Source organism: Raphanus sativus, chromosome 6, assembly GCF_000801105.2.
Source record: "Raphanus sativus cultivar WK10039 chromosome 6, ASM80110v3, whole genome shotgun sequence".
Lineage (NCBI taxonomy): Eukaryota > Viridiplantae > Streptophyta > Magnoliopsida > Brassicales > Brassicaceae > Raphanus > Raphanus sativus.
In genome coordinates this window covers 22,740,399-22,767,438 of record NC_079516.1, presented here as the reverse complement: position 1 = coordinate 22,767,438, position 27,040 = coordinate 22,740,399, and the positions used below count along the sequence as shown (strand labels likewise).

The 27,040-nt window shown below is 32.0% G+C and overlaps 1 protein-coding gene across 6 annotated transcripts; it reads right to left on the bottom strand.

Annotated features, from left to right (window-relative positions):
• Nucleotides 1-99: 99 nt before the first annotated feature.
• Nucleotides 100-27,040, bottom strand: LOC108805791 (uncharacterized). 6 transcript variants are annotated; one of them, XM_018577732.2, is made up of 15 exons: nt 26,935-27,040; nt 26,621-26,808; nt 24,987-25,098; nt 24,286-24,398; nt 14,357-14,479; nt 14,059-14,261; nt 13,865-13,940; nt 13,005-13,091; nt 12,827-12,907; nt 12,593-12,625; nt 12,459-12,512; nt 4,839-4,880; nt 3,074-3,152; nt 2,862-2,932; nt 100-596 (listed from the first exon to the last, which is right to left on the bottom strand). In XM_018577732.2, the coding sequence occupies exons 2-15, from the start codon at nt 26,792-26,794 to the stop codon at nt 453-455; spliced, it is 1,392 nt and encodes a 463-aa protein (XP_018433234.1). In that variant the 5' UTR covers nt 26,795-26,808; nt 26,935-27,040; the 3' UTR covers nt 100-452. The 6 variants fall into 6 exon arrangements, 5 of the variants coding, with proteins under 5 accessions (XP_018433234.1, XP_056844545.1, XP_018433238.1 ...); XM_018577735.2 differs by lacking the exons at nt 100-596; nt 26,935-27,040 and adding an exon at nt 919-1,241 and having other exon boundaries at nt 26,621-26,919; XM_018577734.2 differs by lacking the exons at nt 100-596; nt 26,935-27,040 and adding an exon at nt 919-1,245 and having other exon boundaries at nt 26,621-26,918.

The following is a 27,040-nucleotide window of genomic DNA, read 5'->3' as shown; positions in this document are numbered from 1 at the left end:
CACCGTGAGAGATCGATTGATATCTAGTAGATAGGAGCCTCCAGTTTCTTACAATTTTCAATTTTGGTTTGGTTAACGTATGGCTTAAATAACCTATACAGAGGCGTTTTTGTGCTATACTAAAAAAGACTTGGCGACAGCTTCGGGAACATCATCCACCTGTTACACGGAGCTTGATTGTCTGGTTTTTCTCATGCCCGCCCTACACAGACATGCTTTCATTACGTGGCTTGAAATCATAGACAAGTTGACTACTTGAATAAGAATAGGGAATGGGGCATTGATCAACCTTATGATAAACATCACGCTGGACTGGGATAGAACCAGTGGCGGAACTAGGAAAAGAAGCAACTAGGGTCGATAACTTGCGTATATAAAATTGGCTATTTATTCACGGGGTCAAACTACTGAGATTTAACCAATTAATCAAAGATATTTTGCAATTTTTATGCCTAGATTAAATTAAATTTTAAATTTTTGATGCATACTTCTTCGCAGGCTCCACCACTGGATGGAACGATTAGGTCACTCTCCAAATATTGCTTTCGTCGAGCTGAAGCATTGATTCTCTGCCTTGTCTTCCAAGCTGCAGTGTACTGAAAATGGATGGAAATAACGAATGGGAGAAGACATCAGAAGCAGCGTCACTCATAATTCAAAATGAAAAATCGAAAGCAACTCTCAAATCTTTCATCACAGTATGGAGAAACAGTAGAATTCCTCTCCAATTGGGACCTCGCTTGCCAAACGTGAAGTGAAATTATTAAAACCTCAATTTTTCTTTTTCTTTTTGAAGCAGTTTAGCTCTGATTTTTTATACTCTCAGCTCTGCTTTTTTTCCAGTTACAACAGACCACTGTAGGTCTTCGTAAATAAACCAAATTTTCTTGTTGATTAAATACAATTTCACATTTTAAGGAAAAATAAAATAAATTTTACCTTTTCACTTTCTATTTTATAATACAAATATGAGACTATTGTTTCTTTAGACCAACCTAATATATGAACAGAAACAGTCTTAAACCTTAACCTTGAAATATATGGTGTCTGTCCTAGCGGCTGATGACGAGCCAAACATGCTATTAAACAACAACAACAAAAATAAACATTGACTTATGTATCTAGAGCCTGTACATTATGATTCGCTATAAAATCATGGTTTTGAGCTGACTGGAATTATGGAGATCCCATATCTGCCACTGGAGCTGTTGCTCTGATCATGAGACTTTGGGTAAAAGCTACTGTCTACCACAAAGAAAATGAAGAAGCAAATTTAAACCTAACAGACAAGTGTTATATGAAACTGACTACTGATAGATAGATAAAAATAATAATTGCTTTTTTTTTTGAAAAAAAGTTTAGTGTTCTAAACAAAATGTCGTTCTGAACTTATTTAATTTGATTCACAAAGAGCATCATTACTGGAAAAAAAAATCCTAAGAATTAGGGGGAAATTAGTTTCAAAAACAAATTAGGGTAAATTGACAAAAAGAGTTATCAAGTACAATTTAAAGGTTCTCTTAAAACTTAATACAATAAGAACGTCATTTAGGAGTTTGAAGAAACTTAATTTTTAATTTTGTTAACATACGCTCAGAGGCATAAAATCAGTACTGAATTTAATCTATTAAAACAGAATCTTATTTTTATCTATTTAAAAATTGTTTTAAAAATTTGGACCTTTTCAAGTTTGTTACTATATCGCATATATTTTGGATCCTTTACTTGCTGCATTAATAATAGAACCAAATTACTTAAACTAAACCAAAATATAATCTATTACAACCATCCAAAATTAAACTAAAACTAAACCGATAGGTTTTTACTATTAAAAGAATAATACAGTAACTCAATTGGACATTATGTTAGTATAATATATAATATATGTTAAATATATTTTCTAAACACAACATGTAAATATAAATTATCTTAAACATATTTTTTTTCTATAATATAAATAAATAAAATTTTAAAATATATTATATGCAAAATGTATAAATTATAAAACAAAAAAATTGAAGGAAGTTTCTTTATTTGATTATTTCATATTTTTAATTTTTTTGTACCTAACTCGAAAATATATTAGTAAGTAATAAAAATCAATAACAAAGTAAAACGTTTGAAACAAATCATTATATATTAATAAAATCAAATAAAAATATAAACAATAATATTATATAGTTACATAATATAAACAATAAAATATTAGTTATACATTTAAAACATTTTTAATAATATAAAATACATATATAAATAGAAAAATATCCGCACGAACGTGCGGGTTTAAATCTAGTTTTAGACTTAAATGTAATGTAGGTGAATTTTATTATGAAAACCGTATATGCTTCGGCGCTGAACACATTCTTGTGCATTTGAATAGGACCCACATTTTTTGGAGCGCACAATTTAAAGGAAATCCTTTATAAAATAATTAGTTTTTCATATATAACTTAAAATAAAACTATAAAATATACAAACTAAAAACTTTCATATAAATAAGTTAGTTAAACTATGTAATATGTAAACATTTTGTGGAAATTATTTCAAATCTTTTCACATATCAGAACTCGGGATGTTAACCTAAAATAACTCTTAACTTTCAAGAAATAAACACTATTTTTTAACCTAAAATAACTCTATTTGAGAAATGAAGATAGTTTTAGTGTTTTGTTGGTGGTTTTGCCATTATTAACTTTTCTTTGTATTTTAGGTTCTAAACCTAAAAACATTTGAAAAAGGTTCAGTTTTCATATTTGATCAATATGAACCATAAATCTGGTTTAAAAAAAATGAGCTTGCATAGGGTCCATGTTTACTTTGAGATTTCGATTTAAAATGCAGAATGGCGAAAGTTATGTTACCATAGTAAACCCCGCGCACATAAGACTGAACCCTGGGAAATCAAATGGTGCTCTTTCAGAGAGAAACCAGCCTAGAAGAAGCAAAGAAAAGAGCACTTGTGTCAGTAGCAAGTATTGTCTATTTTTTTGATACAAAATGTCCTGTATTTTTAATTGATAAGTTTCAGTAGTTACTGTTGCACAAAAAAAAAAGGTTTTAGTGGTTACTGAACCTGTTAGAGGTGAAAATGCAAGCGGAGAAATGACGTTTGCAAGAGAGCATATGCTTGAAATAATCCCTTGGGCCTTACCCTGAGTTGAGTCAGAGAGAAAGTTTAAATGGTCTGTTACAAAATTGACTTCAAACTAAGCTCACAAAATAACATAGGTCTCATTTCCTTAGAATACCAATTAGTTTTTAATTCGAAATATATATTAAAATTTATAAAAAATGATGTATTAAAAAGAATATCATTTAATTTTATTATATTTAGAAAGGGATGTATTTTATATTAAAATTTTTGAATAAAATATTTATTTTTAGTTTGGATGTTGAATATATTTGATGTTTGGTTGTGTGAAGAATAAATTTTATTTCAAACTATAAACATTTATTTAAATTCTTTTCTAATATTATAATGCCAAATCAACTTTTAAAAATAGTTTGTAATCATTTTATATGTTTTTAGGAAAACATTTTTATTAATGTTATATACGTAAGTTTAATATGTATTCAGTTAACTAAAAATATTTATAAATTTTAATAACAATTCAATATCTATAAATAAAATTTAAAATAAATACAATTGTATAAGACTCAAAATAGATTAATTTATGTATTTAACGTTTTAGCATTAAAGTTTTGATGCTTTCTATGTTTTCAATTCAAATAAGTTAATCCATTTTAATTTCACAGTGATCAAAGTTTATTCTAATATTTTATGACTTAAGATTTAATATGTTATTTTAATCAATTTACAAACAGAAAACATCAACAATAAAACAAAATACCATAAAATAAAGTAACATAATATTTTATCTCGTTAATTATTTTTCATAAAATAAAAAGTATAACAAATTATTTAATAATCTCTAAACTAAAATTAATTATATCAACTTAAATATTTATAAATATGTTAAAATACAAGTATTCATATTTTGTGTATAATATAATATAAATATAGTATATGTTCTAATAATATTTAATTTATTAAGCTATTAAATATATTAATGTTTTTCATTATCTAATTATACTTGTGAAATATTTATTTTTATAATTTTATAATTTTTTAAATATTTTCTATATTTAGAATAAGAATTATTTTAAAAAATTATAACATTTATTTAACATTAAAGAACATCATTTAATGGTAAAATAATCTCATTTGTAATGATTCATCTTGTTAAATATAATCTAAAGTATAGTTAATAGCCAAAATACCTTTAATGAAATTTTATGAGTAGTTTTAATTTCACTGGTATTTTCAGAATTTTACATCAACAAAGTTAGTTCCATATGGATTCTATTTTATTAGAATATATTTAATGACTGTCTTATAAATAATTTCTTCCATTTTATCTTACATCAAAAGTTCTAGTGGTTTGGATTACTGTAAAGGAAAATTATAAGTACTTGCATTTATTGAATGTCTGTGTGTGATAAGCTCTTCTACCGATTTTAGAAAGTTTTATTATTTATTTAATTTTTATAATATACTAAGTAATTATTTTTTCTATGATGTTTTGATGTCTGGACATCAATTTTACTATACAAAGGTTAGAGCCTAAGATTTAGGATTAGTTTTGTTAAAGAGTATAATTCAAAAAATGATAAAAATCATCTGTTTCAGTATATCAAAATTTCTACATTACTTTAGTTCTATTTACAAACTTGATACCCAAAATTGTCATTTTTTAATTTCTTTTCAATTTTTCTTTTGACATCTATCAAATAAAATCAAAACTAATGTAGCTTCTTATAAGCGAAGAATTGTTTACCTGTTCATATGATGTTACTTGTTTGGAGACAATGCTCCGCATCTGCAAAATTGAACTACTAATAATATGAAATCAAAATAAATTGGGTTATAAGAAAAGATGTTAAAGTTGGATTATAATTTATAAACACAGAACCAACGAGCATATGATTCAGAATAAGATCAGTAGTCAACTCAAATGTGATTTGCGTGTCTCCAAAAAAATTTCTCTCAAAATGAAACATGCAATAAATCACGTATATTTTGTTTTGCCTTTCTGGCATTGGGCTTCGTTTGGCACTGGCACCGCGGTAGAGCTTCCTTTTCTTTTGTCCGGGTTCATTGGATTGGTGGAGGTGTTACGATGGGTTCTTTTACCGCTGATATGTCCTGCTTGAGAATGGCATCATGTTTTACTTTGTTTAGCCACCACCTCTTTGTGAACGCATCTCTCCTCTAATTAGTATATGTTGTGGTTGTGGCTCCTTGTTGAGCCGTCCGATTAAGGTGGTATAACAACGGTTGCTCTGTTTTAAATGCTTTCAAGCCATAACCAGTTTTACCTTGTTTCTCTTTTAGCGATTGGATATTAGTTCAGCAATGATCTTTTATCTTTATCTTGTTGACTTAACTTAAGCTTAAGCTTGAAGTTATCTAGATATTATCCTAATGAGTTTAGGATTGGGAAGATTTGGTTTAGAGTTATCTAGTTATGTGTTTTCTAATGAGTTTAGGAAACTAAGATATAGTTATATAAGAAGATATCATGAGATGATATAATGTATGAGTTAAGAGTTTTAGTTTTGTAAAAGTTTCTAAAGCATTGTGAGATCAATAAAGAGTTTTGAGTTTGAGTTCTTGATTGTTGAGTTACAATCATAGTTTTTGGTTTCAATAATTGGTATCAGAGCTTCCTTGCTGAAATCAAAACCGATCGTGTGAGAAAAATAGAAGATAACCAATATGGGGGATTTAATGGTAACCAACTATAAACCGAAGGAGAGTGGATCTTCAGCAATTCAATGTCCTATGCTTAGCGCCACCAACTATATGGCAAGGAGCATGCATACGGATGTTTTATTTAAGGTACATAAGGTTCGGGAAGCTATTGATCCAGGAACTGAGATGGAGATAAGAGCAATACGGATCGGGCACTCCTACAAGTTGGTAATCCAAAAACTGCAAGAGAGGTATATGGGATGCGATTAAGCACATATATTTGGGAGCAGATATGGTGCGAGAGGCGAGATTGCAGACACTTACGGATGATTTCAATCGACTGAAGATGAAGGATACTTAAACTATAAATGAGGTTTCAGGTAAACTCGTAGAGATATCTTCCAAATCTGCAGCCTAAGTCAAGATTCTTGAAGAACCAAAGCTCGTAAAGAAATTCCTGAGTAGCCTTCCAAAAAAGAAATACATATCCATTGTTGGTAGATTGAAGGCCTATGAAGAGAGGGTTCAAATTGATGATCAACATGAGGATCAAGGAAAGCTTCTCTATGCTAATACGGACTCACAAGGGCAACAAGAAAGCTATGTTCACAGAGGAAGAGGAGGAGGTGGTCGCTACAATAATATATGACGAGGAAGAGGACGCTATAATGGCCGGAAGCAAGGAGGCAAGGAAACAATTGGAGGCAAGGAAACGACTGGAGGCAAGGGAGTGAGAATGAGAACGATAGCACACATGAAGCCGAGGAGTTGATGGTACATGAGGTTATTTACCTGAATGAAGGAAAGGTCATACCAAGCAAGTTTGAGAGCAGTCTGGTGTTGATCATATTTGGTATTTAGACAATGGAGCTAGCAACCATATGACGGAAAATCGAGGTTATTTTAAGACAATCAATGAGAAGATCACATGGAAGATGTGTTTTGGTGATGACTCACAGATCGACATAAAATGAAAAGACTTGGTTCTATTTATCACTAAAGACGGGAAGAAGAAGGTGTTGGCTGATGTATACTTCATACCGGAGTTAAAGAGTAACATAATTAGTCTTGGTCAGGCCACATAATCAGGTTGTGATGTTAGGATACTATTTAACACTCCATGATCGGAAGGAAACTGGTTAGTAAAGTCATTAAGGTCAAAGAATCGCTTATACAAGGTCATAATGGAAGTTGAAGGAATGAAGTGTCTCCAACTTGAGAAGACTGGAGACTCAAGCGCTGTGTCATGCGAGGCATGGACATGTTGGTATTGATTCTATGATGACAATGATGAGCAATGAGATAATCACAGGAATGCACAAGATGAATATTGAAAAGGAAACATGTGCTTCATGTCTTATGGGAAAACAAAAAGGGTCTCCTTCGCGAAAGCAACAACTTATCGTGCGGAACATATACCCGAGCTCCTTCACGGTGACTTCTGTGGACCAATCTCGCCATCAACAGCCGGAGGTAACATATATATTTTTGTTTTGATATATGATAAATCGAGGTATATATGGTCAATTTTTCTAAAATAGAAAAGTGAAGCATGTGATCGTTTTAAGAAGTTTAAACGCGTTGTTTAGCAAGAGACTGGAGTTACCATCAAGACAGTCCACACAGATAGGGGAGGAGAGTTCACGTCTCAAGAGTTTCAAGAATTCTGCGATGATCATGGAATTAAACGTCACCTGACCGCGCCCTACTCTCCACAACAGAATGGGGTCGTTTAGAGACGAATGGGGTCGTTGACATAGTGTATCCAGCTTGTGACAATGGAGAGGTTGAAGAATCTGAAGAAAAGGAAGGCAGTGATCGTGGTGAAGAAGCGGAAGATAGTAACATAAGTGATGATGAAGTCAAAACAGAGGATCAGCCAAACCTGAGAAGTTCAACGAGAACAATCACAAGACCGAGTTACTTAGATGACTATGTTATCAAGACAGATGTGATCGAGACATGGAGGCTTCTTCTTCTCATAAATGAAGAGCCATGGGACTGGAATGAAGCAAGTGTCGAGAGGGTATGGAGAGAAGCTTGTGAAGATGAGATTACATCTATAAAGAAGAACAAGATGTGGACACTTGTTGAGCTTCCTGTTGGATGTAAAGCTATTGGGTTGAAATGGGTTTTTAAGATAAGAATGCAGATGGGAGTATAAGAAAATATAAGGCTAGAGTTGTAGCTAAGGGCTGTGTGCAGCGTCATGGCATTGATTACGAAGAAATTTTGCTCCTGTCACAAGAATAGAGAGTGTTCGTGTTATCATTGCTTTAGCAGTGTTCAATGGTTGGGAAGTTCACCATCTTGATGTCAAGACGGCATTTTACACAGAGATTCAGCTGAAGAAGTTTATTTGTCTCAACCCGATGGTTTCAAGTTAAAGGGGAGTGAAGATAAAGTTTACAGGTTACATAAAGCTCTCAATGGCTTAAAACATGCACCAAGAGCTTGGAAAATCAAGTTAAAATCGATTCTCAAGGAGTTAAACTTTAGAAAGTGTTCTAAAGAACCATATCTGTTCAAGAAAAGGACGAATGAGCATCACCTCCTAGTAGCTGTTTATGTAGATGATCTCTTAGTCACTGGTTCAAATCTGGATGTTATATGAGAGTTTAAGGCAGAGATGGCGGCAAAATTTGAGATGACTGATCTTGGACAGCTTACTTACTACCTTGGGATTGAAGTGATTCAGTCTGTAGCTGGCAATGTTTTGAAACAAGAAAGGTATGCGTCCAAGATTTTAGAAGAAGCAGGGATGAATTAGTGCAATGCAGTTCAAATACCAATGGATTCTGGCTTAAAACGGTCCAAGGCAGAAGAGGAGAAGGACGTTAATGAAACAGAGTTTAGGAGAAACATTGGGTGTCTCCGTTACTTGATTCATACGCGTCCTGATCTTGCTTACAACGTAGGGGTTCTGAGTATATATATATATATATATATGCATAACCCTAAGGTACCACATGCAGCGGCGTTAAAGCAAGTACTTAGGTAGGTACGAGGCAGTTGTTCACCTGGCTTATTCTACAAACGAGAGAACGAGAAAGGGCTTGTGGGATACAGTGATAGCAGTTACAATGTAGTCCCATATGATGGAAGAAGTAAAACTGGGCTTATCTTCTATCTCAATCAGTGCCCGGTTTCATGGTGCTCAACAAAACATGAGATCATGGTTCTTTCTTCGTGTGAGGCTGAATTCATGGAGGCAACAGATGCAGCCAAGCAAGCTATTTGGCTTCAAGAGATTATGGGGGGAGATCGTGGATGAGCCTAACAAAGCAGTGATACTGATTGACAATAAGTGTGCGATTGCATTGACAAAAAATCAAGTTTTCCATGGAGGGAGAAAATATATACACAAACATTTCCAATTTATCAGAGATTGCGTGGAAGATGGGCTTGTATCCGTGAAGCATGTAGCTGGAAAGGAGCAGAAGGCTGATATCTTGACTAAGGCACTTGGGAGGTGTAAGCTTAAAGAGATGAGAGACTTCATTGGTGTTCAAGAAGTGAAATAAGTAGATGTCAAGTTTAAGGGGGAGATTGTTGACTTAACTTAAACTTGAAGTTATCTAGATATTATCCTAATGAGTTTATGATTAGGAAGATTTGGTTTAGAGTTATCTAGTTATGTGTTTTCTTATGATTTTAGGAAACAAAGATAGTTATATAAGGAGATATCATGATATGATATAATGTATGAGTTAAGAGCTTTACTTTTGTGAACTTTTCTAAAGCATTGTGAGATCAATAAAGAGTTTTGAGTTTGAGTTCTTGATTGTTGAATTACAATCATAGTTTTTAGTTTCAATATAGCTTACAGGTAGAGCTGAAAATTTGAATCATATCCTGCGGGATCCACCCCGATTAACCCGTTATGGAGCCGATATGGATTGAAAATTTTGAAAAATTTGAATGTCTTGCCAGACCGGATCTAGTTTATTTATTCGAGAAGAGTCGCCAAACCCATAAAATTTATGTTAAAGATTATTTAAAGAAGAATTCATAAAAATATTAAAAACTAAAAATATTTATAAATTTTTTATTATACATATTTATAATTTTAACTATAAATATGTGATCTTTAAATATCAATTAAAATATGATCAAAAAGTATTCTATTATAGTTAATATTGTTGTCGGACCTGGAAGTTATCTACAAATTAAGTGGAGCGGTGCCAAATATATATTTTCTCTGTGGCTTATGCAGATCAAAATTATAAATAACAGTGACTCAGCCCGCAGCAGGGCGGGTCAAGCTGAGCGAATTTTTGATTGATTTCCAACGTTACTTGCAAGTTATTGTGTGGTGTGTGTAGCAGATTACCGAGCCCAACATTTTATGTTGCGGTACGGATAGTAAAACTACTGAACTGTGGGTAGTAAATTGTTGTTGATTTTATAGGGTTATTCATTTGTTTTTGTATAAGGTAGTAAGACAACTTAACTAGGATGCTTGATTCTCTCCAATCCGACATCGTAAACGATACTAATTATTTTTTCAAATTAACTTTATTGATAAAGCAGAAAGATGGAAAGGGAAATGGCTTCATGAGATTTGTAAGCAAAATAAAAGCTTATATTATCACCAAAATATAAAGATTTAAATGATTTAAAATGAGGAGAGACTAATAAAACTATGCTCAAACTCTAGGCAAAGTTAACATATTACAATGACTTTAAACATTTATTTATATAGTTGAAGACTGTTATTTTAGAGAAATACATTATATTAGCCTCAGCCCGCAGCAGGGCGGGTCAAGCTGAGCGAATTTTTGATTGATTTCCAACGTTACTTGCAAGTTATTGTGTGGTGTGAGTAGCAGATTACCGAGCCCAACATTTTATGTTGCGGTACGGATAGTAAAACTACTGAACTGTGGGTAGTAATTTGTTGTTGATTTTATAGGATTATTTATTTGTTTTTTTATGAGGTAGTAAGACAAATTAACTAGGATGCTTGATTCTCTCCAATCAGACATCGTAAACGATACTAATTATTTTTTCAAATTAACTTTCTTGATAAAGCAGAAAGATGGAAAGGGAAATGGCTTCATGAGATTTGTAAGCAAAATAAAAGCTTATATTATCACCAAAATATAAAGATTTAAATGATTTAAAATGAGGAGAGACTAATAAAACTATGCTCAAACTCTAGGCAAAGTTAACATATTACAATGACTTTAAACATTTATTTATATAGTTGAAGACTGTTATTTTAGAGAAATACATTATATTAGCCTCAGCCCGCAGCAGGGCGGATCAAGCTGAGCGAATTTTTGATTGATTTCCAACGTTACTTGCAAGTTATTGTGTGGTGTGTGTAGCAGATTACCGAGCCCAACATTTTATGTTGCGCTACGGATAGTAAAACTACTGAACTGTGGGTAGTAATTTGTTGTTGATTTTATAGGGTTATTCATTTGTTTTTGTATGAGGTATAGTAAGACAAATTAACTAGGATGCTTGATTCTCTCTAATCCGACATCGTAAACGATACTAATTATTTTTTCAAATTAGCTTTATTGATAAAGCAGAAAGATGGAAAGGAAAATGGCTTCATGAGATTTGTAAGGAAAATAAAAGCTTATATTATCATCAAAATATAAAGATTTAAATGATTTAAAATGAGGAGAGGCTAATAAAACTATGCTCAAACTCTAGGCAAAGTTAACATATTACAATGACTTTAAACATTTATTTATATAGTTGAAGACTGTTATTTTAGAGAAATACAATATATTAGAGAGAGAGAGAGAGAGAGAGAGAGAGAGAGAGAGAGAGAGAGAGAGAGAGAGAGAGAGAGAGAGAGAGAGAGAGAGAGAGAGAGAGAGAGAGAGAGAGAGAGAGAGAGAGAGAGAGAGAGAGAGAGAGAGAGAGAGACCCACGTTTTATGAGTTACTGAAGCAGTGTCGATGAATAACAAATAGACAAGAAAAATTTGAGCATGGTCTGAGTTGTTTTTTCTTTAAATGCTATTGTAGAAGTAAATATAGAGGTGCGTTGGAGATGCTGATACCATGTAAGAACTCTTAAAACATCTCTACTTTTCTCAATGTGCTTTATTGATTAAACATTAAGATGAAAGGGAATAACTTAGTCATGAGCTTTATTGAACAATATAAAGTAAGGGAAATAAGCTTGGACTGTCAATAAGCGATGAAGATTTCAGATTGATTCATAGAAAGGAAGGAGAGGATGCTCAAACTGCGGCCAAATTTAACCTATTACTATGACCTTAAACATCTATCTATATGAGTTCCATCTTGTTCAAAACCCTAGATACTAATAGTGCACGGCGAGCTAGTGCTTCTAGGGTATGCTGGTTAGTGTATTTCAATCCGAAGGCAGGTTTATTACATGAGCATTGTATCTTAAACGTTATGGATAGGCTTTGGTCGAGCCTCTCTTGACTGCTTAGAGTAATACTTTTTATTCGGAGTACCGAATTTGATTATTTGTATTTCTTTGAATTTCTCTCTTGTTGATTCTATCACAACATCTCTTCAAGGGTTTATTGCTATTAATTGGTTTACACAAAGTACTAGTTGGATTCGTTTCCATGTTTTTTGCCATGGAACCATTCTCCTAAGTCAAGCAATTTGTAATCACTATTTGTACATCTAAACTTTCATTGATATGATATTTACCTTTTAGCAAAGAAAGTAATAATAAAAATGATATGATAGAAACTTACACATGACTGAGGAAATATAGAGACAAGTGAAAACATGGCCGCCATATATGGAACCTGTTTCAAATGCCAAATTATATAATAAAGAAGAGAAACCATCCAAAAGTAAAATATGCTTGAAAGGATAGACTTATTACCCACGCGGACCATGCCATACCGAGAAGGAACATCTTGAAGATTAAAACATGAGAAACAAAGACGTAACAAAATCAAAGAAAAGAAAAACGGAAGTCTTGTTAAGTCTCATAAATTTATATCACGAAATCAATTTAACATTGAACTATACTATATAGATTATCTTCTATTCTCCTATTTGTGATCCTAACAAGTTTAGAAAATTGTAACACTGTAGATAAAGAGAAGCTGCTTACATGCGCACAGCCGAAAAAAAGACCAATTGAGAGCAGTTTCTCCTCTTTTAAAGTAGGAATTAAAATGGGCATGAAGAGCAACTGTGATATTGATTTTTTTTTTTGTTAGTTAAATAATGAGGATAAATATAAAATTTCATAAGTCCTAGAAAAGTAAAGCATACTAGTTGTCCTCTACCTGTGAAACAGACCCGGCAATACCAAATATGATCATCAAGTCTGCAAACTGGTCTTTATTGAAGTGAAACTTGGCCTTTAAATAGTACTGCGTGAAACAATTGGCAAAAATAGTACTGCGTGAAACAATTGGCAAAAACTTGGCTTTGAGAATTAAAGAAATGAACAAAATTAATCAGCTTAACCTAACTAAACCACAAGAACGATTGTAGTTAAATTAAGAGGAATTTTTGGAATTCTGTTTGTTTAAAAATGAAAATTCATATATGTGCATAAAGTTTTAAAATAGTTATGTATATCAATGCAATTCTAATTTCATTTTTATTGTCTCAAACTCCAATTTCACCTCTTTTTTTGTTTTTTTTTGAGACAATAAAAAAAGCAATAAATGACGTTTAAAAAACCAGTAAACATCTTTTCACCTCTTTCCCTTTTTTTCTTTTTAATTTTGTTTCATTTTTTCACTAATCCTACATAGTATTTTGATTGGTGCTAACATTTTGAGATGAATTTGAGAGTTCACCGAAAGGAATGAACCAAAATCTTGTTCATTTCCTACTTATTATCATTATCATTTACTTAATTTTTTCTATTATTGTCATCATCCAAGGCTGACCTGGAAAAATTGGAGTTTGAGACAATAAAAATGAAGAGCATGTGTTTTATTAATATCAAAAACTTAAATTATGAAGGAAATAAAAAAAAATTATGGAGAAGATAAAGGCAATAAGACTTTGATTCTATAAAAGTGGATATGTTATGAAAATTCTAAATGAGGTGTTTACTACAATTTTTTCTTTTCTACACCATTTTAAAATCGTAGGAAATATATGCATCAATAGTTAGATGCTTAAAACATACCATAGATGAAGCATGCAGACCGGCCTCACCAAGACTACTGAAGAATGAAACCATTGCGACTTGAAAAAGTGGAACGCTGGAAAAATAAACCAAGTGAGTTTTTCTTGCTAAAACCCAAGTGAATGTTGACTAAAACTAATATGAAGATTAATCGACTTTATTCACTAAAAAGAGTAATGAAAGAGTAGACGCACCTGCTCCTCATTAGAGAGGCCATTTCACTTACAGAACGTATTGTTCTTGATATTTGATTTCTATGTCCAGGGTAATCTTCAAGTAACGCATAACTCAATTTCTCGGTTGAAACAATGGAAGTAACCAAGCTATTGTCTCGGATCGAATCAGGTAGAAATATTCTCATGTACACTGTTGAAAAAATTGCTACTGTTGTCGCGACCTAAAGACAAAGAAAGAAATAAATATAAGAATTTGAAATGAATGTTCACTACAACTTTAAATGCACATGTCTACATATATGAATGGAAAGGAAACCTGAAATGTAGCAGTGGTGGATAAGAAACGAGCACAGCAATTTGCACATACAAATGCGCAAGATCCAATTCCGGTAAGTATTCCAAATGCAGAAGCTCGTTGATTTTCGGATACATTATCAGCCTATAAATTGTCCACAAATTTTGTGAAAAGTTGGATTTTATATATAAATAATCAATTAAATATATTATTGATAATATTATTTAAAACCAGATTAAAAATGTTATCAATACTTTTAAATTTAAATTCTTAAATAATTTTAATTGGAAAATACTTTTTCAAAATATTAAAATTGAACTTCAGAAAGAAACATTAGGATGAAAGAAATAGTTTTTATAGTAATAGTATTTTTAGACCCGCAAGCATTAGAAGCGACCACGTAGAACCTCAAGTTTTTTTCCAAAAAAAATTAAAGCTAAATCTGTTTATAGAATATCTTTTCAAAATTCACACAACTAAAATCCAGATTTTGTGTGGAGCCTTTAATACTGGTAGACCGGCGCTGGATGTTTTGAAAAAAAAAGAACTCATATAAGTACACGTTTTGAGAAAACCCCCCTATAAATACAAATACAAGGAGTCACCTATGGATCAAACTGAAACATAAATCTTATATATACTATTTTGAGAACATATTTTATCAAAAATTTGTAATAAAAGAAACTCAAACAGATTACCATTTTTACTCTTATGTATATATATTTTTTTATATTCTTATATCACATATGTTATTGATTCAATATAAAGATCAAGTTCGTATTAATGTTATGAATTCTAATATAAAAGAAGATATCGTGATGGATTGATTTTGATTAAAACATTAGAATTCAGGTTTATTGATAATCCCTATCCTTATCCTTACCATTTTATTATTTATTTATACGTGTACATAGTATCTGTAGTAAGTAAATATTTAATTAATCTACTTAAAGATAATGATGATATATAGTATTAATGCCTTTCTGTATTGTTTATTTATACGTGTATATAGTATTTGTAGTTAGTAAATATTTAATTAATATTTACTACTTAAAAATAATGATTGTAGTATATGTGTGCAAATGGTGGTTACATAATAAAACGGTGTTATTGTAAATTGATAATTGTCTTAGACCATCACAACCATTGCCATCGTAACTATTAACAAATATATATAAGCTACATGTTCTCCTTTTGTAACATTACCGTGACAAAAAAATATCAAAGTGAGAAAGACAGATTTGATTCCTCTTCACCAAAGGAATCATGAAGGTGAAAGGTTAAGGATAAAGAAAATCAATGGGTGATGTTGCATCCATACAAAGCCTAACCAAATATGGATAAAAGTGGGTGTTTCTTCCCTCTTGTCGAAAAACAGATTAGGGTTGAATTAAAATAAAATCAAGATTATGTATTTGAGATATATTTCATAATAAAAATCTTTAAAAGTCATCGAAGCATTTTCATCTTTACTATTTGTTGATACCATTATTCATGTTTATATTTTGGTCCACCACTAAAGAAACATTTTTAAAAATAATGTTTTCATTAAAATGCAAAAGACACATATATCTTTTTCTATGTGTATATATATATACATATATATATATATATATATATATATATAGTAAACAAATACCAAAATAAATAAATTTTTTTCTTTTTTGTAATTTTACTTTTTCAAAATTTGAACCATAAACCCTCAGCTCTGAACCTTCAGTTCTAAACTCTAAACGTCAAACCTTAAATCCTAAATCCTAAAACCTAAACTCTAAAATCTAAACCATAAATCCTAAACCCTACCCTACCTCTCAACTCTTAATGATAAGCTTAGAATAGTTAACTATATGGTTATAAATGTCTTTTGCGCTCTTTAAAAGTGAAGGTAATAATGGTTAGTGTAAACTTAAAAATTGGTATTATAAATGTGATATTTTTGATAATTCTCCGAGTTTATCTTACATGTGGTATAGAAGCCATTCTAAATTTAATTAATTCAATGTAATTAGTTTTCATCAAGTACATGAACATATTCTGAGGAAACCGTTTTAAAGAGTGTTCATGATTTGTTTCATTCACCATAATTAAAACGCAGGGAATCATTTATGATTTATTAAATATACGGTGTTATATGTTGATGTGCAAGTTCCTAGTTAGCATGTATACAGTAACCAGTGGCGGATATAAATTTTTATCAACTTATGTATTCAAAATAATGGTAAATATTAATTTTTATTAAAATCATATAAAACTAAATTAAATTTTATAAACCAAATTTTAAATTTAATATTCAGGTATACATGTAGAAATATATATTCTTAAAAATTAGTTATTTAACTTTTTCAAGTATTTTTTTCTGTTTCTAAATTCATACATTAATCAGTACTTAAATTGAAAAAAATATTTTCCTGACATATATTATACATATGTGACATTAAATAGATATGGACTTGACCAAAACTATGCTTATCATGAAATATCCATTATAAAATAAACTCCAAATTTTAATTGTAAGGAACAAAGAAAAACAATGGGTGCAAAATTATATTCTAACGTGGGTGCATTAAACTGAAATTAAAAAAAAAAAAATTTAACATAACTATATTGACCATTAAATTATGAGTGGGCGCAAGTGCACCCTCCTTGTATAGAGTTTATCAGCCCCTGACGGTAACGTTGTGCGATTAAGGTTTAAGTGTGTTATTGCCTAATTGGTTGAGCGTGTGTTCATGATAATACATACGTGGACGACATCTTTTGGTGACGTAAGTTTCCGCCCAGAGAGGAAGCCATAGAAGCATGTGCTTCCGGCACTCTTTAAAATAAGTAAAATTTTGGCCATTGAATTTGTAAAATCACTTGTAGTTCAGTCGGATGATAGCTGACGGGAAAACGGCCAATTCCACCATGAACTTGACGTCTCCATTGTTTTCATACACGAACTATTAGATCAAGCCAAAAGCATCATGAACTAATTTTTATTTTGGATTTCCCACATGAACTTTTTCAATCTGGTCAATTACTACATAATCGGAATCAATTTCGGTTTAGTTGCTGATGTGGTGCTTACGTGGACGCCATATAGGAAATTGGGTTGATTCGGTTTGACATGTGTCCAATTTTTTAAAATCGAATTGTACAAAACTACGTCGTTTTGATATTTAAAAAAAATGTTGTCAAAGAGGGTCGAACCCTAAACTTAGAGTTCTTCACGAAGTGCTCAACCACTAGACTAATTATACTTTCAACGATTATGTTCCATTACAATAATACTTGAACTAAATATTTTCGTCAAGCAAATTCACGTCTATGAGAGTAAATAGATTAAAAAAAAATTAATCCTATCTACTTCATCTCCTTCGATCTAAGATTGTCTCCAATGAATCTCTTTCCAGTAACAAATTCGTCAAAATCACCAACTAATTATTTGCTTCTCCGTCTTTCTTCGATTGAGACTTGAGTGTGACTGTATCACGGAAGAAAATGAGTTGAACGTAAATCTGGGGGGCGGGGGTTCTTTACTGGGTGGTCTACGTGCGATTCATTGAAGAATTGAAGGAGAAACAATGGCTAAAGTAAAGAGGGAGACGGTGGTGGTATGCATGACTTATTCCCTCTGCGACAATCTCCTCCGTGACGCCACCACCATCTCTAAGTGCTTTCACACATGTTTGTTCTTATTAGAATATTGTGTTCACGTATTATTGTAATGGAATATAATCGTTGAAATTTTAATTAATCTAGTGGTTGAGCATTTAATTGAAGAACTCCAAGTCTAGGGTTCGATCTTCTTTGACAAAGAATTTTGTTAAAATACCAAAACAATGTCGTTTTGTACTATTCAATTTAAAAGAAAAATAATTTGGACAGATGTCAAACCGAATCAAACCAATTTCCTACATAGCGTCCACGTAAGCACCACATCAGCAACTAAACCGAAATTGATTCAGGTTATGCAGTAATTGATCAGATTGAAAAAGTTCATGTGGGAATTTCAAAATAAAAATTAATTCATAATGCTTTTGGCTTGATCTAATAGTTAGCGTATGAATACAATGGAGACGTTAAATTCATGGTGGAATTGGCCGTTTTCCCGATAGCTGACAAATACTTCGAAAGATAAAGAGTTCAAAACTTTTAGTCATTTCACTACTTTTTCTTTACCTCTATAGTTTTGGGATTTCCGGCCCAAAATATTTTAGGGCCGGGCCATGTAACCGTAATTGCATAACGTTTTGAAAGATTAACTAATAGTGTTTCATTGCAATATATAAATAACACAAACTTGAATGTTAGGATAGATTCATGCACGTATGCTTTATATATCCTGGTATTTTGTTTATTTTTTCTGCTGATTCTCTCATGGATGCCTTAATTTACATGACGTGCTAAAAAAATAATTTACTAGATGCCTTAATTTGTGTGAAATTTCTACAGCGTCATATAAAAGAAAACAGAGGGATTAGTTGTTTGTGTGCTGGAAGGATGCATAATGATTAGTTTCAAAAAAAAAAGAATGACATAATGATTGGTTGTTAACTATGATTATTTGTTAAGAACTGTAGCAACCATTTATTGTATTTAAGACAAAATATGTGTTCGGTAAGGAACCAAATGAACGAATGTTTAAAACTCTTCATAATAATTTTTTTTTATAATAAGTGTCATTTTAACTTTTTTTTTTGTTACACAAAAATATCATTTTACAATTTTAGTGTAAATTATACTTAATTTCAGCAGAAAATTAACTGCAAACTGTATTGATTTTATAAAAAAAATTATTTATCTCAAATATTATTAGTCATAGATGTATTATTAGTAACAACTTACATATATTCCCATTACTTTATTAATCGAAATAAAAAATGTCAAAGTGACACTTATTAAAAAACTGAAAGAATAATAAGGTTAGTGACATTTACGAATGGAATTTATGTTGTGGTAAAACAACTAAAAAGAAAAATTTATAAAAGATGTCGTAAAATCATGAAGAAGAAAATTATGGAGTTGCACCTTTTGGTTATTTTTTCCTAGAATTTATTTAATTTTGTCCATGCATGAGAGGTTGCAAGCTAAATTCTGGATTTTAGGAATAGTTACAGATAAATTATTTGGGAAAAGTAATTTAGAATGTTAAAAGGAAGGGAAATTGCCAAAAATACTATTTTCATAATACCACTTTTCATGTTTACAATAACTAATTTTATCATCACTTTTAATGAAGAGTAAAGCACATTTATATCCCTAAGATTAACTTTAACAAAAAAAATCCTAAGGTTAACTAATATAAACTTAAAACCTCAACTATAAACCCGAAACCATCAACCATAAACCCTAAACCCTAAATCTTCAACCCTAAACCCTAAATCTTCAACCCTAAACCCTCAACTCTAAATCCTAAATCCTAAGCCCTAATTTTTTCAAAATTAAAACCCTAAACCCCTAAACTTCAGGGTTTAAAGTTGAGAGGTGGGATAGGGTTTATGATTTAGGGTTTAGGGTTGAAGGTTTAGAGTTGATGTTTTAGGGTTTATAGTTGATGTTTTAGGGTCGAATTTGAAAAATATAGGGTTTAGGGTTTCGAAAGATATAGAGTTTAGAGTTTAGGTTTAGAATTTTGAAAAGCATATAAAAACAAAGATATAAGAGTTTTTAACCTTTCAATGAATAAATATTTTTGATAATGTGTCTTTAATGGTGGTAAAAATAAATAATGGTACCATGAAAGTGGTAAATTTGAAAATTCTCCTCAAAAGTGTTTAATTAATATGTTTCCGCTGTATTTTAATAATATGTGAATTGTGTAATGAAATATTATTAACACACTATGTAGATAAATTATGTTATGAAATTTTAACATAAATTGAGATATTTTTACATATGGCTGATTTAATATTTATATAGTTTATAACATGTTAGTCTCCAAAGTGACTTTGTTATTTTCTTATAAATATTAAAATTAATAACAGTGTGATTAATCATGATAAAAGAAACATTATGAATAATATAGATGAGGCATCTTATGTGATCAGAATATAAATCTTTTGAGATAGATCAAAAAGACTATTGAGTTTGTCTCAGAAAATATATATTAGTAAGACCTTATATATAACGCTCTGTAGAAATAGTTCCAATTCAGAAGAGGAAGTTTAGTAAAATGTAATGTCTTAAGAATGAATTGGAGTGTAAAGAACTAGAAAATTTTCTTAGACATTAGTGGTTGGGAGCTTGATCTATATCGGATAGTTGGACGGACATGAAAATAAACATAGAATGAAGCACTAGAACGATACAAAAAACTCTTATAGTACTTAACGAGTACATGCTTGCAAAAAAGAGATCCAATTAGCTAAATATCATTGGGTATTCATATTCAAAATATGCTGGATTCATTGATGGTAAATATTAGTGTTTGGCTATTGTTTTATTAATTGGGAGAAGAAAACAAAGAAAAGTGAAAGCAGTCTATCATTGCTACTTCAACTATTATAGTTGAATTGTGTCATGATTTGAGACCACAGTTCATGAATAGTGGCTGTGAAAATATATCTCAGGGTTTTGGATTGTCGACCTGCATTAAAACCAAGCCGCTGAGAATTTATGGTGATGATTTCGCAGTTGTTTTCTTTTGAAATGATGAAAAGTATATGAATGATGGTAAACACATTAGGTTAAAGTATTTTTCTATTAAAGAAGAAGTTCAAAAACATAGAGTGTCATTTGAGCACATAAGAAAAATATAATGATAGCGGATCCGCAAACTAAAGCTTTACCACTCGTCATATGGGTATTATAGATAAAGCCTTGGTATTATAGTTATGAAATGCTCATTAAGTATTTGACACCTAGAAATTCATATAAATTAAGTTTCTGGTTTCGGAAATATGTCGTCATTAAAGGATGTATATACACTTTAAGGTTTAAAGATATCACATATGCGAATATGCATTGACAGCAAAGCGATCAACAAAATCATGGTGAGATATCGCTTTCCCATTCCATGCATGGATGATTTACTTGATCAGGTGGGCATATCATCAATGTTCCCTTAGATTGATCTCATGAGTGGATATCATCAGATACATATACGCCCCAGAGATGAATGGAAGACAACTTTTAAGACGAGTTAAGGGTTGTTTGAGTGGCTCTTTGTGCCTTTTGGCATGTCGAATGCTCCGAGTACATTCATGAGAGTCATGAATGAAGCGCTCAGACCTTATATTAGGATTTTTGTAGTGGTGTATTTTGACGACAAACTGGTCTTCAGTTCTTATTTGGGGGAACATGTGAATCACTTGCGATAGATCCTACTTGTCTTGCGCCAACAACAGTTGTTTGTCGCTAGACAGAAGTGCGAGTTTGGGGTTGAGCAAGTTATCTTTCTGAGTTATATCATTTCGTCCGGAGGATTTTTTTATGGATATGAGTAAGGTAGATCCATTTCATTTCTGGCCAACCCCGAAGACAATAACCGAATTTCAAAGCTTTCATGGTCTCTCTTCCTTCTACAGGAGGTTTGTTCAACACTTCAGCACAATCATGTCCCGTATAACAGACTGTGTGAAGGTTGACGTTTACCTGGTCTAAGCAAGCTGAAGAAGCATTTGTCTTGATCAAGGAGAAGCTCACAACGGCGCTAATCTTGGTGCTTCCTGACTTCACACAGCCTTTCGAGCTTCATTGTGATGCATCGAAACTGGAAATCAGAGCAGTGTTTAGTCAATAATCAAAACCAGTGTATTTTATAGTGAGAAGTTGGAAGGAGCTAGAAGCCGCTACAACACCTATGACCTGGAGTTCTATGCCATTATCCAGGCAATTAAGCATTGGAGACACTATATTTTTCATCGCGAGTTCATCTTGTACACAGATCATGATGCGCTGAAAAATTTGGACAGCAAGGTAAAGGTTTCTGGTAGACACACAACCTGGGTAGCTTCTACAATAGTTTACCTTCTCCATTTGTCATCAGTCGGGTAAGCTGAACAAGGTTGCCAATACTCTCAGTCGCAGACATTTCCTTGTCAACACTCTGCATACATCAATTCAAGATTTTGCCTCATTCGCTGAGCTATACATACTGATCCATACTTTGCGCTGATTATGCGAGATGTGCAGTTAGGAGTGCGTTCTGACTTCAGTTTATATGATGGTTTTCTCTTCAAGGCTAACCAGATTTTTTCCCCATAGAGTAGCTTGTGACTTCGAATCATACATGAGTTACATGGAGAGGGTCATTTGGGATGAGACAATACACTACAACTGGTCACAGCCTCCTATTTTTGGACGACATTGAGACGAGATGTTTAGAGGTTTGTTGAAAGGTGTCGTCCTTGTCAAATGGCAAAAGGTCGTGCGTCAAATGCTGGGTTATATAATCCGCTGCCTATTCCTATACAGCCATGGACTGACTTGAGTATGGATTTCATTCTTGTCTTACCTCGCACACAGAAGGGAAATGATTCAATTTTTTTGGTGTTGACAGGTTCTCAAAAATGTCTCACTTCATCGCTTGTAAGAAGACAACAGATGCAGTAGTTGTGGCTCAGTTTTTCTTCAAGGAAGTGTATTGTTTACATGGCCTCCCTAGTTCCATTGTTTCTGACCACGATACACGATTCTTGAGTCATTTCTGGAGATCATTGTGGAAGTTACTAGACACCAGTCTTGACATGAGTACAGCCTACCATCCTCAAACGGATTGACAGACAGATATTACTAATAGAGCTCTCGGAAACATGCTAGAATCTTGGTTGGAGACAATGTGAGATCGTGGGAATCGAAGCTGCCACATGCTAAGTTCGCGTACAATCATGCCAACAATGAAGTCTTGGGTTTTATGTCCCTTCCATGTGGTTTATGGTAACATACCCAATGGTCCTTTAGCCCTGAGGATGTTACCAGACCACACACAAGTGCACGGGACAACACTGGAATTCGTCAATTCTCTGCAGGAGGTTCATACAAAAGCTATCACGAACTTGGAAAACTCAGCAGTAAGGTACAAGGCAACATCAGATAAGCACATAAGAAAGTTTTTTTTGATTCAAGATATTTGGTTTGGGTGATTCTTACAAAAGATCGACTGCCCCTACATGAGTATAACAAGCTTAAGTCGAGGAGAATTGGTCCGGTGAAGGTTCTAGAGCGCATTAACTCGGAAGCTTACCGCGTTGAGTTACCGCAACACATCAGGACAGCCAATGTCTTCAACGTAAAGCATCTCAGTCGTTCAAAGGAGAGCCAGACACTGCAGATTCAGAGGTGAATCTTTTTATACTCTCAGAGACCTGATGCAGCGCATCTTTAGCTTGTGTTGTTATTCATAATTTTCTTTATTATGTTTCTGCTATTTGAATAAGTAGTGCTCCTATATCTTAGGGAGAGTGGGATTTCTTTTGACCCGATCGTTGGAGACAAGAGTTGTTGGGTTATTTATCATTGGCAAATCTAGAAAAAAAACTTCGTGGGGACATAAAATAAATAAAAGGTGTAAAAGGGCAGGTGGGGATTTGAACCCTGGTCTAGGGGGGGGGGGCAAACTCTTAGTCGAAACAAATTTTGCTACGGAATATACGATGTTTATTAAGCAAAAAACGTTTATTAATAGATTATTGTGGGGCAGTTGTCTCTTCTCTGGTGAACGTAGGTTCTCCACTGTTATTTATAACTTAAACATGCTTGTAAAACTTTTCATGTTGGGAAATAGTATCAGAGCTTTAAAATTAAAAATCCTTTTTGATTACAACTTTGATAGATTTAATCTCAAAGAAGGCTTTTTCGGGTAATTGGAGAATCAATGAGATTAGGGCTTTGTGACATTGGCTCTACACTAAACACACTTATGTAAGAGCTATTCGTGATTGCCTCTATCTTTTGTTACTCATTAATTTGTGAATTGATGACAAAAAGAAAAAAAAGAAAAAAAGGAAAGAGCGGAAAGGACATACCACATAAGCAAGGGCGAGACAGAGCACACTTCCTTCACAAAATATGGACGTGAAAGTCTTGAGAACATAGTAGATGTAGAAGACAGACGTCTCTCTTCTATACGCTAGTATAGCTGTGTTTCAACCAAATTATATCAGACTATTCGTTGATATTTTCTAAAAAAAACAAATAACAATGTGGTTGATAATGATTGATGTCATATACCAATATTTTACAACATAATAAACTGAGAAGTTAAAAAGTGATGGGGAAGGACAGGGTTCTTTAGCTATTTTGGATGAATGTAGAATTTTGTTACTTTGTACAAATGTATATTAAAATTTATGATTGGGGGGGGGGGGGGGGGAGGGGGTTATAGTTTAGTTTATTTGGTAATCTATACGAGAACTAAAACATATATCAAATAGATGGGTGATTTATTATTTCTTTCTAAATAAAATATTATTAGATGTTAAATAAAGTTAAAACTATTAATATTAAATAGAGAGGATATTTCATGCTAGTGGAGTGTTCTAATTATCACTCACTTGTCTTTAATTTTTGTTGTTTTTCTGATTTTTACCAGGTTGTCTCGTGAAAGTATGTGAAACATAAATGGTGCTGTTGCTTTTGCTTTTGCTTTTGCTTTGAAGCAAGGCATACCAGACGTGATTTAAAAAAGCTTATGAAAGCTCCTAAGTGGGACCATGAGGAAACGTACCAAGAGGCAGAATGTTGAGTGCCATTGGAAGTGTGAGTAAACTTTTTCTTCCATGCTTATCTGACAAGCTTCCTACCAACGGCATCATCATCAAGGACCCCACACCCGTTATCTAATAACCGCAGATATTAAAGACAATTTGTGGAAGATAGGATTCCATTTCGTTTTAAACTATATAACTAGGTATATATATATTTTTTTTTTTACAAATGACATCTAAAATTAGATGGTAGACTTCAATATATCTCATATTCTAACGAGACAAATAGAGTTTAGATTCTTTAGTTGAATCTGTGAATTTTTTTTCATAAAAACTTTTGTTACAATAGTTATTCTATTCCACTTTAATTACCTAAACTACTTTAAATCTGAATAATATAATATCTTTGTTACCAAAAAAATCAACCAAATTATTTTATTTTCTTAGTTGTAATTTAGAAAATGTATGTTTTAATAGGACTAAAAAATGTTTTAATAGGACTATTATGTTTGTAGTTTCAGTCACTTTGTATCTGAAATTATTAACTTGTTAGTTCGTTTCGTTTTGTGTCTTTTAGAAATTTAATATTAAAATTTCAGATGAAAATATATTTTAAAAAACTTGGTATTTTCTGTATGAATACCTTCAGTTTAACTTATTTTTCTCAGTATGTGATCGTTTTCATTCATTTTGGATAAATTAAGTTTATGAATTTAAGCTTCAATCTTTTTTATGAATTTATTCCTATTTGCAGCCTTACCCGAATATACATATTATATATATATATATATATATATTTTTTTTTTTACATTTTTTAAAATGACATCTAACCCGTAATGAGATTGGTGTTTTATAGTTTGTGTACATTGTAAATTACATGCTTGTAAGAAGATTTTAAATAAAAAAATCATTAGAGAAATCCATTTGGTAAAACCTCACAAAATTTCTGAAGAACATAATATTATTATTTTCAATATGCTTAAACAAGATAATTAATTACTATGGTTAATCAGTAACAGAATATCAACTGTTACTAGATTGTCTAATGAGTCTTTTAACTATGAGAAATCCTTTCCCAAATATGTTTTATTCTGAATTTTTTAAAATTTAATATTTATGATATACTACTATTTTCTTAGAAGTGAGGTAGACATTATAGCTTTGTTGCAATGAAAGAAAGTGAATATATATATATATATATTATTTTTTTGGTAAAATGTTAAGCTAAGTGAATATATATTTTTGTCTTCATTGATTTATAATAACTGATGTCTTTGTACATATTGTGAGGTAAAATTAGAATGTATGTTTTGGACGTGCAACCAAAAACGGTAAGCAAACCAATACCGATCAATTGAATAGCATTTTTTACATAAAAACTGATTGACTGATAGACATAATAAATCCAAACTAAACTAAACTTTACACAATTTCCATACAATTTTAAGTCTTTAAACCCGTTAGAATGAAAAGGTAAACAAATGAACCGAAATTAAGCAGTTAATCGAAATGCTCATTCATTTATACTCTTATTAGTGTTTAGTAAGTGACTATAGAAAACAAAAATAAAAGGTTATACGAATAGATAAATATGACGTAGTGAAATTTTAAAAGTAAGAACGTAATGGAAAATATATTATAATTTAATACGTACAGCCTGTTGAAAGCCTGAGAGGTAAATTGCGAGGGAACACTCGTCTTTTCCGGGACATAGAGCCGCCATGCTGACGTCTGTAATGACCGGGACTACAATGAACACGGAGAATCCGTGCAAGAAGATGGTCATGAAAAGGTGTCTTAGCCCCCGAAACGTTGTTGTTTCCTCCATTGTTAAGAGAGGTCCTGTAAGCAAATGAAAAAATGTGTGTGCAGATCAATTAAACATGAGAGAGATTAAATATAAGAATGAATAGAGGTTGCTTCCTTCGACTTCTCATTCACTTTCAATTTTTACTTTTATGCTCTTACTTGTTGTTGGAGCAACGCCAAAGGTAGACGTCGTCTTACGCAAGTTAAAAAGGGGATTTGCTAAAACCAAACACAAATATTGATCGCAATTCTAAAAATAGTCAAT